Source organism: Calypte anna, chromosome Z, assembly GCF_003957555.1.
Source record: "Calypte anna isolate BGI_N300 chromosome Z, bCalAnn1_v1.p, whole genome shotgun sequence".
Taxonomy (NCBI): domain Eukaryota; kingdom Metazoa; phylum Chordata; class Aves; order Apodiformes; family Trochilidae; genus Calypte; species Calypte anna.
Window position 1 is genome coordinate 34,260,218 of NC_044274.1, and position 15,584 is coordinate 34,275,801.

The window sequence follows — 15,584 nt, forward strand, 5'->3', positions numbered from 1 at the left end:
ATTATGGAGTATTCAGCACTTCAGGAATGAGAAAAGGCTTCAGCTGATATTGAAGAGTACTTCCACTTCTACATTATTACTTCTGATGGTGGGCATTCTCTACTGATAATCATGGACGTCTCAGAATGGCACAAATTAAATTAGGTATAAAGACCTACAACAAAAAAAGTTAAAATTACAATAATTGAACCTGAATTTCAAGAGTCAGCTACTCTGAGGTTTCCACTGCTCTTTTTTTGTCTTCTCCATGCAGATAATATCTCTGAAGCATATGTCACTGCTGTTATACCTTTAGTACTGTGTCCAGTTCTGGACCCCTCGGTTCAGGAAGGAGACTGAGGTGCTGAAGCAGGTCCAGAGAAGAGCAAGGAGGCTGTGAAGGGATCCAGCACAAGTCCTGTGAGGAGTGGCTGAGAGAGCTGGGTTTGTTTAGTCTGGAAAAGAGGAGGTTCGGGGTAGACCTCATCACTCTACAGCTCCCTGAAAGGAGGTGGGAGCCAGGGGATTGTCAGGCTCTTCTCCCAGGCAGCTATCAGTAAGACAAGAGGACATGGTCATGAGTTCTGCCAGGGGAGGTTTAGATCAGATATTAGGAAGAAATTCTTTACAAAGACGGTGATCAGGCATTGGAATGGGCTGCCCAGGGAGGTGGTGGATCCTGCATCCCAGGAGGTTTTTAAAAAGAGGCTGATGGCACTCAGTGCTATGGTCTGGTAACCACAGAGGGAGTCAGTCAAGGGTTGGACTCAATGATCTCAAGGTGATTCTGTGGTTCTGTGAATCTAGTGCGTCTATTTAAGTCATAGTGCAATCATGATGTCTGCAATTTCCAGGAAAATCAGATACCCTAGTATAAAACAAAAATTGCATCATATCAAGGAGGTCAAATTAAGCTGTCTTTATTAATGATGCTTAAAATTCACAGACAAAATAAAAAAGTAAAATTGTTTAGGTGTTTTTGGAGAAGTCCATAGAGGAAAAGCAAATGAGATGCAGGAATGCACTCTAATCTGTGTTTTGTATCAATGATTTTACTGATTTTTTTACAGTTAATAATTTAATATAAATTATTCTAACATCTCTGCCTAAACTGTTAGTAAAAGCTACGTAGGAGAAGTCTCTTTTTCTAAGTTTTCAGTATCTGCTGTGCCTTTTAAGGAGTAATTGGATGTATTACCTCTCAGATATTTGTTTACCTGAAGAGGTATTAAGAGATGTAGGAGTCTAACTTTCAGTGAGGGTTGTGATGTTGGATTCTTAACTCTGAAGTCCTGTATTCCACAACGGGTGCTGGAGCTGGCTCATTGCACTCTGCTTTCATGCTGCAGGGGAAGCCTTGCTGTCTAATGTGGGTATTTCAATACTGCTGTGCTGCAAGACAATTAAAAGTTACATCCTTAAAGTTGATTTTAAACCTCTCCCCCCTCTTCCCTCTTTTGACCTCTTTTTCCCTCTGGTCAAGCTTTCTTTATCTCTCTGACATTTCAGGGTTACAGATGCAGTTCTCATGCAACAAATAGAATACATAAACCAGAAAGCATTTTGTTGTGCTTTTAAGACTGCATCTTTGATCTAACTGTACAGTAACAACAGTTTTCTTTGCTCCATGAACAGTACTGTAATATCTTGCTTATTTAGAAACGGCTGTGTCACAGTGCGTTGTTTCTCCCATCTGAAGCACAGCTTCAATATGCAATCACACCATGGAGGGAACAGGAGACTTGGCTCTCTCACCGATTATATGTAAGGCGTTCTCTTCTGACATAGGGAAGATAATTTATGTTAAGTTCGTGTCATTTGTCCAGTTTGAAGCCCCATTTTTAAGTCTACCATTTCATTAAGTGAGCTCAAAACAGTGGATTCGACTAAGATTAATAAATTATTTTGCATATTTCATAGCCTGCTCTTGCAGCAGGTTTCATACTCTTTCACTCTGGTTATCTTCAACTTGCTAAAGTTAACACAACAGAATGTGCAGAAACAACATGCAGATCTACACGGCGATAAGTGATTTAACAGTGGAAGGAACAAATTACTTTGAAACTTCTGAAGAAAGAAAATACCCACTTCATCCATTCGGCTATCAAATACAGTATTAAACAATCTTCCTGAGTTTTGCTCCGCTTGACTCTGATTTTGGACACCCATCTTCTTCCACACGTCTCTTTCCAGAAACCGAAGCGCCTGAGGTTCGGTCTGAAAATTCGGACCTCGCTTAAAGCACTGGTTAAAGGCTCTGTCTGAGACACTCGGCGAGGAAGGGCCGCGGGGAGGGACAACAGGAGACGACGGTCTCCGGCCGTTCCTGCAGCCAGGCGGGCACGCAGCAGTCTGCAGCAGCCCAGACCCCATCGCAGAGCCCGTGAGCCCCTCGGGTGGCGGTGCCGGTGGAATGGGGCGCCGGCAGCTCCCCTCTTGCCGCAGGGGAGACTCGGGCCCACCCTGTCCCAAGCGGACGGGCTCTGGGGGGGACCCTGCGGCGGGCAGGGAAGGGAGGGGGCTTCCCGGCATCGCTGCTGCCGCTTCGGCCTCCAGACTTCCTCCACGCCCGCACTTCCTGCCCTGCCCAGCCCTCCTGTCCCCTCCCTTGCCGGCGGTGCCTCCTGCCGCCGCCGTCCTCCGTGGCAGCTGCCGACGGGGGCTGCGGGAGGCGCGGGGTGAGCCCCGCGGCGGGGGCAGCGGCGGGGGCCGCGGGGCTGGTGCGGCTGGGCCTGTGGTGTCGTGTCGTGTCGTGTCGTGTCGTGTCCTGTCCTGTCCTGTCCTGTCCTGCCCTGCCCTGCCCTGCCCCGCCGGGAGTCCCAACCTCCGCACGGCGGCCTCTGCGGCGACTAAGCAGGCACCCGGCGGGTCGGGAAGGTGCAGGCGGCGCGGCGTGAGGTACCCCGTGCCGGGGTCTGCAGCCGCTCGGGAGCCGCTCCAGAAGCGGGTGGCCAGCGCGGGGCGTCGGTGCGGGGATTTCGGCGGAGGGCGGGCGGGGGGCGAGTCCGGCGGAGCAGGCGGCACAGTGCAGCCCCGGGCGGTTCACCCTCGGCGCGGGTGGATGCCAGCGGCGATCCCGGAAGGCTCCCCTGGGCTCCGCCTGCGTGCGTGCCTGACGCTAATTACTCCAGTCTTTTTTTGTTCAGTCAGCCTTCCATCACTGGCTCTTTTGCACGGACATACGTGTGTTGAGCCCAGAGCAACTCTGGGTACTCACAACTAAGTTAGAAATAATGATGCTGGAAGCGAGAATGGGCCGTAACAAGGCAGGGTGTTGTGAGATAATCCCCTCCAGGCTTCGCTTCCCGGGAACGTCGGGCCAGATGGTCTGCCGAGGATCCAGCCGGGGCTGTGGCCTGAAGCGGTTCCCCTCCTGAGCCAGCCCCGCGTCCTGCACTCAGGGTGTTTCCCTTTCTTGGCTTTGTTGGGCTCGCTTGTCAGCTTGAAGATGGGAGTAGTTGATAGCTTTCAGTTAACTTTGCTCTTGAGTGTTTTTAAATGGTCCTTCACCTAACAACAACACATTACTCATGAAGATCTCTTTGCAGTATTAGTGGGTTTATTTTGTTTTTGGTTATTTTTGTTGGGTTTTTTTTCTTTGGGGAGGTGTGCATGTTTTACATCAGAGCCCTATGAGTAGTCTTACAGGGGTGGGGGGATGGTCGAAATTCGGTGGTTTTCTCACCATATATAAAAATTTACTGTATGCTGTTTTCTAATGTTCTGGGTTTTGTTTTTAAGATTAAGTAGGTGTAAGAACTTGTGATCCTAACAAGATAGCTCATGTTGCATGGGAAAAAGTACCCACAACAATTCTAAAGAGAAATTAACAGTCTACCTAGCTACTGTTGAGATTCCTCAGCTCTGTAATTTTATCTGTTTAATTTTGGTTTCATACACAGCATTTTCAGGTGGTAGTAATATTGTCTACAGGTACACCCAGATGGCATGTCTGGAAACTGTGTGGGTATTTTAGAAGATTTTGACAAGTTACTTTTGGTTACCTAAGTTCTTTAATCAGGACAGTTATCTACCTACCTCAGACTTCTGACATCTTTTTAGCTATACACCTATTTGAGATTTCTCTTTAATCCTATGTAGGGCAAGACTTTGGGTGTTCAGTTACTAGTTTCTTGTAGATTAGTAATTCTAAAGAAGAGATACTTCTCAATTTGAAAAATTATTAGTGAATGATTGGTAACAGTCACCTTCCTGAGCAGATAATGCTTCTCTTAAGTATTTTCATGTTCTTCTGATCTTTTATGTGTAGTTAAAATGCATTAGAAAAGGAAGACCTAGGATATAAATTGAGTATTATTCCTGAGAAGGATGAGAATGCAGTTGCCACTAGTGGCCCAAATTATTGGTGGCATCTGTGAGTTGGTTTTGTTGTTGTTTTATTTGGTTTTGTTTGTTGTGGGTTTTTTTGTTTGTTTTGGGTTTTTTAGTGGTTGCCACCATGAAGTTAGCTGGTTGCCCAAAATACAGAAGTCTGAAAAGTGACAAAGTCACTGTTACTGAATGTTGAAGGTGTTGGTGGGGCTTTTGGGGCATTTTGTTTGTTTGTTTGTTTGCTGGTGGGTTTTTGTTGTTTTTTTTTCTTGTCACTTAGCTAGTCTGAGGATTCTCGTAAGAGGAATTTAGAAAGTTTGTGATCAGCAGGCTTTAATGCACGTACAAGCTTTAAATCTCCATTGGAAAAATGTTTGTTGCACCACTTTGGCTTGCAGACTTGAAAAGTGCATCCAAATGGTGTTGCTGTAGAGGATGATAAGAAATCTGGAAATCTGTGTGTTGTGTTTTATGACAGTGTACTAGACCCAGTCTCTGACCCTTGTAAGCTGTCAGTGCATCCTTGAAATCAAGGAGGTTGCTGCTTACTGTAACTGGTTCTCCCCCTGCAGCTGTGAATGGTTGTTCCTTGGTGATATCCAGCCATGGTTAAGAATCAACAACTAGACTTTCAAGTCTAGTAACTACTGTGTGTTAACCGTATAAAAAACTAACTATGAAAACTTTTGTCATTTCTCCGATTCCAACCATCCCCCAAACTATCAACTGTTTTTAGAAGAGTGGATGCACAAATGTTTGCTATGTGGTGTTACTTTAAGTTTTAAGTAGTGCTGTTTTAGGATTTGGGTTTGTTTGGGTTTTTTTGTTTGTTTTTGGTTTCTTTTACAAAAAACACAGTTTCCGTTACATTCTGTTCAGAGATAGCCATAGAATCATAAAGCCATTTTGGTTGGAAAGGACATTTAAACCTGGATTATTGAGTCCAACCATTAACCTAGCACTTCCAGGTCCACCACTAAACCATGTCCTTCAGCACCACATCTACACAGCTTTTAAATTGCTCCAGGGATGGTGACTCCATCACTGCCCTGTGCAGCCTATTGCAAAGCCTGACATAAACTACTTGGTAACTTGCAGTGCTGTTGTGTGGTTAACAGAGTCATTAAAAACAAGATACATAATTTCTGAAATGCTTAAAAACTATTAGGAAGAAATAGAATTAGTGGGTGCATATACTAATGTTTCAGTGGAGATGGTTTTGATTACTTGCTTGATTAAACTGGTATGTACTTATTCAAGCAGTCAGATGTAGGAAATTCATGGCAATATCTGAACAAATAGGTCGGGTTTTTTTCAGAATCTCAGATATTTGGGAGGAGTCTGCGAAGTAGGGGATAGTACTGCAATCTTTGTGCAGGAGGGGGATTCCTCAATGAGGAGTTGTCCCCAGCCTGGGCAGGGTGGTTGCCTGGGCAGGTCTGGCCAGGACAGGGTTGTGTGTTCTCTCAGCACTCTCTGGTAGGCATTAGTTTGTAATTTTTTTCCTCCTTTCTGTCTCTGGTTATGGCTCTGGTTTTCTGAAGGGGTTTTCTTAAGATTCTGTTCTTACCTGGAGGCACAGACCTCCAAGCAAGACTTCCCCTTGCTTTTCAGTGGCTGCTTTAGCTGCATGTGGTCTTCATGTGCTTGCTTGGGCTGGAGGAGGTGATGGGTAGGCAGGTGGGGTATAAGGGACCCCTTTTGATTTCCCCCCAGCTGTGTGATGCTTTTGTTGAATGCTTCATCTGTTCTGCTTCTCCCGTTCATGTAGATACGCAGAACTGAACCTTGTGAGAGGAGAGACTTGGCTTTCCTGCTGGGAGTCTGTAAGACACAAATTGTTTTGCTCTGTATTTGCCCCTAATATCTTCGCTTCAAGACTTAGGTAGCTTGGTTGTGTTAAGTATCTGTAGAGGAAGGTTGCTGGATACCAGATAGCCTGCTTCAGCGGAGTACAGAAAAGAAGGAACTGCTCAGACTAATAGTATATTAGTATAGGGAATACTTTGCTTGAATATTGCAGAATCTAACACATTTCTTGATGAAACACTGCTATGTTGGCAGTGCAGAAGAATGAAATCTGCTGTTTGTAAGTCAAGAATTTTATGCTCTACTGAATACAGAGTGTTGTGCACATGATACAGGATCTCATTTTCAACTCTGCAGTAAGCATGCATGAAAGATTAACTCCTTCATGTTCAGTAAAACCACTTCTTTACCCGTAAAACCAGAAATGTTTTGTTTCAGCTCGAATAACTGCCACAAACCAGATTTCTGTAAAAACAGCATATATGAATATATTGCAGTGTAAATATACTTCCTAAGATTATTTGCTTATCTGCACTCCAGAATGTGTGCATGTGTTTATCCATGATTAAACAGTTGATACTTTAAGCTGATGAGAGAGGGAGTATCAGTTCTGCAACTGAGGTAGTGTTTTGTGTTTGCATTTCTGTGTTTCATCCCTTTCCTTTTCCTCTTCTTTTGAGTATAAAAATGTATTCCCAACTAACATAAATTATTTAAGGGTAAACAATGGGACTTTCTATAGAAAAAATATTACTGAAGGGAAACATGCCTTACATAAATCAGAAAAGAGCAGAAGAGGCTGATTGATTGGTATACTTAGTAGGTTCATTGGCATTCCCTTAACATGGTTTTGTGCCTGTGCTGTTGATCTGAACAGTGAACTAATCATTATTCCTTTGAACAGGAGAGTTGCTTTACCTTTAAAAATACCCAGTAGTTAAAGTCTAGTGCAAATTGTTACTGCTGATAACATGGACTACTTTCTATATTTATGACTGCTAGAAGGAAAACACTAATTATTTTATTCAAGTAATGCTTGTAATGATGCACTATGAATTGCAGTGTTGTCTTTAGGAATTTTTCAGTATTTTCAAGTGTATCACCTAATAGTCTTACACCAAAGAACAGGGTATGAATTACTTCATGACCAGTACCAAGATACATTTTTTGAAATGCACTACCTTCTAAGGAAGGATCTGGATGTCCTGATAGACAGTAAATTACCCATGACCCAGCAGTGTGCCCTTGCTGCCAGGAAGGCCAATGGAATCCTGGGTTGTATAAAGAAGGGTGTGGTCAGTAGGTCAAGGGAGGTCATTCTCCCCCTTTACTCTGTCCTGGTGCAACTACAGCTGGAACAGTTCATCCAGTTCTGGGCTCCCCAGTTCAAGAGAGTCAAGGAAGTGTAGGGTAACGAGGCAACCAGGTGCCACTAATTGCCAGGGAGTGAGCATGAGCTTGTGTCAAGCCCACCTGTGCCCAATTAGGGTGGGCCCCCACTGCGCATGAGCAGGACCAGGGGCCAATAAAAGGTGAGGCCTGAGACACAGGCGGGGCTCACTCCTGAGCAAGCCAGCAGAGAGTCATGAACAGTGCTCCAAGCCTATAGCCCACAGGGTTGACTAGCCTGGATCAGTGCTGTTGCTCTGAGAGCGACTGATCTCTCTGCTGGCTAGCTCAGGAGTGAGCCCTGCCTTTGTCTCAGGCCTCACCTTTTATTGGCCCCCTGGTCCTGCTCATGCGCAGTGGGGGCCCACCCTAATTGGGCACAGGTGGGCTTGACACAAGCTCATGCTCACTCCCTGGCAATTAGTGGCACCTGGTTGCCTCGTTACACTACAGGGAAGTACTGGAGAGAGACCAGAGGAGGACAATGAAGATGACTGGGGGATTGGAGCATCTCTCTTATGAGGAGAGGCTGAGAGAGCTGGGACCCTTAGGCCTGGAGAAGAGAAGGCTGAGGGGAGACCTTATCAATGTCTGCAAGTATCTAAAGGGTGACTGCAAAGAAGATAGAGCTGAACTCTTCTCAGTAGTTCCTAGTGAAAGAGTGAGGGGCTACAGGCAAAAAGAAAAAAACAAAACAAAACAAAAAAAAAGCCTCTTAGGAAGTCAGTCTATTAGAGTATGTGCCCAAGACTGAGAATTCATTGGGCTAGGTACCCTGAAACTGATGAAGTCTAGATTTTATGATCTCATAGGGTGACTGTGATCTAATTCAAACACAATTGCAACTGCTCATTGCCCCTGCTTTTCTTAAGGTAAGATAAGCTGTTCCACAGAGACAACCCATTTCTTAGTAGGAACCATGGGTACTTTCAGTATTGCTCATTTGTTAAGGCAAGTTTCTTTTTAGCAGAAGCATAGAAGGCAGCTGAAGGTCAAAACAAGCATCAATAAAATTTACCGTTGAAATCGATAGTGTGGCTGCTAGTTTTATTTTTGTTTTTTAGCTTATCCTTTAAGTAATTTGGTTCAGTCACTGGTTTGTACATCTATTTACAGTCTTGGAACCAAAAAGTTAAAATAGTGTTATCAGAGGGAATAAGTTGAAACCACCCAAGTTAGGGAATCAAAATGCCAATAATTCCTGAAAAAGCAAGCCTTAGTTTACTTTCAGAGTGGAAGAGGTAATAAGGAATCTAGCCTGTATCTGTGGACCAGTGTTGTACAATTAGTTTTTGGGATAGAATATATGATAAAAGGATGCCTGGTTTGTTGACTGTTGACTGCAGATTTTCCTTATATTGTTAGGAATATTCAAGACTTGCCCCCTCAAGTCCCTGTGAAGTTTCATGTACAGGCTAATAGTATAAGATTCTTTGTGTGGTGGAAATACCAAGGCAGTGTGCCTTCATTGCTGAGTATGGTCTCTACTGCTGAGAGCTGTTATGTTATTGCAGTAAAAGTTTCACTGTGTGGTAAAATAGCCATAGTGGGGAATGCAATATGACATATCTGTTTTAATTTGCAGGTTTCCATACTGTTGTGGTTCTTTGGGTTTGTTTTCTTCCTGGAATGGTAGGGCTAGGAAATAGCTGCCGAGGGATGAAGACTCCACCTCTTCTTGTGGCTGCACTCGTGGCATGCATCATTATTTTGGGTTTCAATTACTGGATGGCAAGTTCTCGCAGTGTGGATCTGCAGGTAACTTTACCATTGCTCTGCATGTTATCTTGTATTTGTGTGTTTAATAAACATAGTCCACAACAAGAAGAATGGTTCCTCTGCTTGTGGTGGGCCAGGAGCTTCAGTTTTTTGTAGGCATTTTCATAAATATTACCATTGTTGCATATTAGTAGTGGAAGATGAGGGGGAATGGGAGGAATTCCTGTTTGTAGATGAGAGGGACTCGAAACTCGAAGACTTGCTTGTTTTGGAACATGTTCCTTGTGCTCACCTACAATGTTCAGCAGCCTTGTGCAATTTCAGCTTATAGGTATGGCAAATGCCATCCTCTGTGTTCCTTCCAAAGTGTATGTCCATTGAGACTGGCAGTCTGTTTTTCATCTGAATGGGCATCTGCAATTACTCGTTGTTCTAGATTTTTTACTTACGTGACCCTTGAGAATGTATGTATGACTTCCCACCAAGTACAAGTAAATCCAGCTTATTCAGAAACAGTATCTATAAATATAAACTTGTGTTTCTTAGAAACCTTTCCTAAAGAGGACACAGAACTTGCATGGAAGCATTACCTTGACTAAAATTTTTCTAATGGTAACTGGATTTTCTGTGACTGTTGAGGCTGGAAATTAATTTGGTTTTGGAACACATGTTCTGAAATTGAGGGATATGTTAATACAGTTTCTGGTTCATGACAATGTGTGGAAGATGGTTCCTTTTTTCCCTTTTTTCGTTGCTATTAACAGGCAAACCTAAAAACTAATAGCTGGAAAACTGAAAATGGTTGTTGAGAGCTCTTCCCAAGTTTTTCCACTGAGATTCCTCTTTGTAATGGTGTGAATTTTGGTATTGAGTTGGCAACTGTAGGAGTTGAACTGCTGTTTCATCTCAGAGTGGGAACTAATTAAACAGCACACGTGTCTCTGGCCACATGATTAAGGGTATGTCTTAGCTTTCCCTTAGTGAATAGTTTGAGGCCCTGTCTTCTGGGACTCTGGTTATCCCTTGTTTTCCCTTTAGTCAGTGGCCTCAGAATGGTGGCTACTAGCAGTAGTGTCAGTATTGCTGAAGCTCTGTTACACCTCTGTAAGGCAGCTGGTAGCGAGGAAGATGAGCTGTCATACTAGCTTAATCTTGATTTCCAGGTTCTCTTTACTGTCGATTTGCTCTGCCATCATCCACATTTGTCCCAAAATTAGCTTGAAAATCATTTAACTTCTTGCATAGTCATGCAACCTGAAGAAATAAAAGCATAGCTGATGGCATGGTTGGACCTTCTAAAGCACACTGTCAGCCCATTCATTTGTTGGCCAGACTTTGTAGCTACTGTGACTGAAAGTGAATTTTTCTTTGCTCTCCTAGATGAACTGCAAGTGTTTTCTCTAACCTCTTCCTCAATTCTCACTGTTTGTGTGGCAGAAAGGTAGAATAGGTGGGCAGTAATGTGTGGCATACTTTGTGGTGTAATATTTGGCCCCTTTTCTTGGAGTTTGGGAAGATGCCCTATTTTTATTATATCTAGTTTTTAATCCATCTGGAATCCCCAGGTCTTTCTACCTGGATAGATTGTTGATACTCCCCACCTTCTATCTTCCTTCTCCCACACATCCTCTGCTGAAGAGCCACTTTAACCCAAAATGCTTTGAATGATGTCCTGTGAAACTGAATCAGCACTCTAAAAAGAAAAAAAGCAAAAGAAGTTTTTCTCATATGTGTCTTTGTCCATATGTCAGTTCTTTAAGTAAAAGTTGAGCGTGTTGTCCTCCTGGCATGGTTTCCCAAGTCTTCCAGGAAAATGTATTGATTTGGGAGATGACTTTTCCCTCTTGAGTTTGTTTAGGATTAACACTGTAAAATGCATTAGTGTCAGAATTGTCTGAATTAAATTAGAAAAATTATTTGACCATGTACTTCATAAAGATTACAGACTGCAATCTTGCTTTTAATGAGTGTGTTCTGTTCATTTTCTTTGTTTTGCTAAGCTCAGGTACTGTGGCAGCTTTGCTGCTCTGTCATCTTTAGCTGGAATTTTGATAGTCTTTACAGAATATGCTGCACTGGTAATTATGTAAAACTGTGTGTCTCTGTCTCTATGTCTGTGGCAGTTATCACCAGTTGACACAGTACTTCAATGACATTAGCATTGCTATTTCTGTGAAATTTGGCATTCATTGAATGTACTACAAAAGAGCCTGGCAAGGGGGAAGCACTTCTAGTTGCTTTGGCTAATTTGTTCTTCTCAGCGTCGGATCCTGGATCTGGAAGGCAAAGTCCGCAGGGCGTCGGCAGAGAGGGGTGCTGTGGAACTCAAAAAGAATGAATTCCAAGGGGAGCTTGAGAAGCAACAACAGCAGATCAACAAAATCCAGTCCTTGCACAACTTTCAGATGGAAAATGCCAACAGAGTACATCAGGAAGAGAAGGTAGGATTTTTTTTAGCCACAGTCTTCTGGGAGACTGTGGTTTACTAAGACTCATGCAAAAAAAAAAGTTTGCTCAGATGTTCTATTTTACAGGCATACAGTCAGTGTTGGTGTGGCAAAACTTTTATGTATCAATGTAGAATATTTGGAAAGTTGACACATTGAATGAACATAATAGCGTTCATGATATAATAGGTGAAATAGCACTTCTGATAAAAATATTTATGTCCTCTATAAGGCTTCAGTTGACTTTGGCTTTTTTTACTGTATACTAATGTTGTAAAACTTAAGGAAAAGCAGCTGCACTAACAGACATATTTGCAATCCCGCATATACTTGTATATATCTGTAGGTGTAAGCAGTAGGTGTTGATTTCTAAATGCATTACAAATTTTGTGACACCTTGGCCTTCTGGCCTTCTGCATCCAGAATCCAGTAGCAGTGAGAGACCTCATGAGGACACACTAGCCTTTCATGGCAGTGCTCCTGGCAGTACAACATTGCTAGAGGGATGGAAGTCCTTTGTGAAAAGTGTGAACATACTTACTTAAATAGCAGTATGTATGTTTACTACTGTGTAAACTTGCAGACAAGTCAATTTTCATAAGTCAATTTTCCATTAGCCAGAATTATTAAAAGTCACTGGAAATGGAAGTGCTGGCCACAGAGTTTACAGGGCAGGCTGGCCCAGATGGGTGGGTGTTAGAAGCTGATGACAGGAGCTCACCCAGGAGTTTCCTGGAAGCTCATTGTATGAAATGTTGTTTCAGCCTTTCTGCTTCATATTACTGTGGGACCAGACAAATGTATCTGGCACCACACAATCCACCTTTCTTGTTGTGATGGTGTTTTTGAGTCTAGAGGACATGCAGGAGCTATTACCCATTAAATCTGACCTCTGTGCCAGGAAAAGTGGTGGGAAGTATTTTGTAAAGTGCTTTCTCGTCACTAGAAGTAGGGGAGCATAACTGGAGGGAGGAAGACTCTCTACTGCTCAGCGTGGATTGGGTTAGAGATCACTTGGATAAACTAAAAACACACATGTCCATGGGCCCCCCTGGGATGCATCCACATGTGCTGAGAGAGCTGGCTGATGCTACTTTTGAAAAATCACGGAGAATGGGAGAGGTGCCTGAGGACTCGAAGAAAGCCAGTGTCACTCCAGTCTTCGAAAAGGGCAAGAAGGAAGTCCCAGGCAACAGCAGACCAGTGAGCCTCACCTCCATCCATGGAAATGTGATGGAGCAGCTCATTCTGGAGGCCATCTCAAAGCACATGGAAAACAAGAAGGTTATTAGTAGCCAGCATAGATTCACTAAGGGGAAATCTTGCTTGACTAATCTCATGTCCTTCAATGAAGCCATGACCAAATGGGTAGTTGAAAGGAGAGCAGTGAATGTCATATACCATGACTTCAATCAAGCTTTTGACACTGTCGAAACATAACATCCTCATAACAAAACTCCAGAAATGTTGGACAGGCAGGTGGACTGTGATGTGTAGGATAACTGGATCAGCAACAGAGTTCAGAGGGTTGTGATCAGTGGCACAGAGTCAAGCTGGAGGTGGGTTGTGTTCCTGAGGAATCACTATTGAATCCACTTCTGTTCAGTGTCTTCATCAACAACCTAGGTGAGGGAGGAGATAGAGTGTACCCTCAATGAGTTTGCTGATGGTATGAAGCTGAGAGGGGTGGCTGATACACCAGAAGGCTGTGGTGCTATCTACTGAGATCTGCACAGGCTGGAGAGCTGTGCAAAAGTCAACCTTATTATGTGTAAGAGGACAAGTGTAGAGTCCTGCACCTGGGAAAGAATAATAGCAATTACCAGTACAAACTGACGGATGTCTTGCTGGAAAGCAGCTCGATAGAGAAACACCTTGGACAGTAAATTCTGCATGGGCTAACTATGTGCCCTTGTGGCCAAGAGGGCCAGTGATATCCTAGGGTCCATCACAAAAAGTGTGTCCACCAGATCTAGAGAGGTTCTCCCCTCTACTCTGCCCTGGTCAGACCACACCTGGAATGCTGTATCCAGTTTTAGGCTTCCCAGTTCAAGAGAGACAGGGAACTACTGGATAAAGTCCAATGGAGGGCTACAAAGATGGTTATGGGACTTTAGCATCACTCCTATGAGGAAAGACTGAGAGAACTGGGGCTGTTTATCCTTGAGAAAATAAAGCTGAGAGATGATCTTATTAATGTCTATAAATATCTGAGGGGTGTGTGTCAAGAAGATGAGGCCAATCTCTTTTCAGTGGTGCCCAGTAATAGGACAAGGAATAACGGGTTTAAACTAGAACATGGAAGTTCCACCTCAACATGAAGAGAAACTTCTTTACTATGAGGATGATGGAGCAGTGGAACAGGCTGCCCAGAGAGGCTGTGGAGTCTCCTTCTCTGGAGACTTTCAGAACCCTCCCAGATGCATTCCTGTGTGACCTGCCCTAGGTGATCCTGCTTTGGCAGTGGAGTTGGACTCAATGCTCTCTACAGTTCCCTTCCAACTCCTATTTTCTATTTTTGTATTCTATTTTTGTATTTCTGTGTTATATTGTGTCTTTAAAAAATCAAGAACTGTAACTTTAAGAAATCAAGAACATGTTTCTTAAATGAAGCATGACTTATGTAGACATATTCTATGGGAAATAGTAAAAATAAATATATATCTGGCAGTTGTCATTAAAAAAATTGCTGTCAAGCCAGAATGACATTTTTCCATTACTGCTGGTGATAGTGTGGCTTTTAATATTTTTGCTTCTGAAGATGTGTCCACAACATTGACTCCAGTCAGGAAACTGACTTTTCATTCCAATAGTCACAAGGACTTCTGTGCTAGACATGGTTGTACACCTGAACAGCTGGTTCTGTGTTGCAGGGTTAACTCTGTCACAGATCAGGTTTTGATATGGTGATGTAGTGAGTTTCCAGAAGCTGGATTCTCTCTCCTAGGGATCATATGTATTGTTTTGTGGAATGGATAATGTTTGAAATGTGAGTTTCTTCCTGTAATTGAGTTTTGGCACGTGTGTGCTGCGTGCTTCCCTGCAGTTTCCTTTCTTGACTTGCATAAAACCCCGAAAGAAAATTATGTCTGCCTGCTTCACAGCCATGAGGGAAAGATTAGTTAACACTTGGGCGACAGGAGTTGGAACAGAAAGCCTGAGGTTATTGAAATAGTCTGATTGGGAGCTGGCATTTGGAGCACTGCTCTGTAAATTATTAAACAGTATATCCTGCTCAAGATAAACAGCTAACTAGATTTTCCTGATTTTTTCCTGGACTCTTACACACCTGTTCAGGGAGGTAGTTGTAGCATTGCCAAAACAGAGATTTATGTGCAATGAAAAAATACCAAGGCATACTTTTTTTTTTTTTTTTTAGCTTTTTTCACATGGCAAATAATTTTATTAGCTTCAGCTAACAACAGTTACTATTGTCCTAATGTACAAAACAATTAACACTTCTCTGTTTTGCTGTCAAATAAGTGATCCTAGTATTCAGGATATTAATTTCAGGAAGAAAAAACAAAAAACCACAATGCAGCAGCCCACAGGAACACAAAGTCACGATGTCATACTAATTTTTCTAGTCCATTGGAAGTGTCTGGTAATGACCAGTGCTGGAAACCCTGGCTTATGCATTGGTAAAACTTGGCATTTCCATCAAAACATTAACTTCATTTCCCAAATAAACCAGTAAAAAAAATCTGGAGCAGTTTTTTACTTGTCCTGTGAAGAAAGAGGGAGAGGTATTAAATATTCCTAAGACACTTATTCATATTATTATTATTACTTTTTCATTTTTAACAAAAAACAAAGAGTTAAGGTTTCAGGGATTTTCATAGATTGTACTTACAAAATGGTAATAGGAATATTTATTTTTTTCTTACTCTTTTTATTCTTTATTTCTTT

The 15,584-nt window shown here is 42.8% G+C and overlaps 1 protein-coding gene across 1 annotated transcript in view; it reads left to right on the forward strand.

The window, feature by feature from the left end:
- Positions 1 to 2,582: 2,582 nt before the first annotated feature.
- GOLM1 (golgi membrane protein 1) overlaps positions 2,583 to 15,584 on the forward strand; it is a 33,825-nt gene continuing 20,823 nt past the window's right edge. The window contains exons 1-4 of the mRNA XM_030467396.1: positions 2,583 to 2,657; positions 6,083 to 6,137; positions 9,095 to 9,267; positions 11,490 to 11,669. Of these exons, the coding sequence (XP_030323256.1) occupies positions 9,139 to 9,267; positions 11,490 to 11,669 (309 nt within the window). The 5' untranslated portion in view covers positions 2,583 to 2,657; positions 6,083 to 6,137; positions 9,095 to 9,138. The remainder of the gene's footprint in view (positions 2,658 to 6,082; positions 6,138 to 9,094; positions 9,268 to 11,489; positions 11,670 to 15,584) is intronic.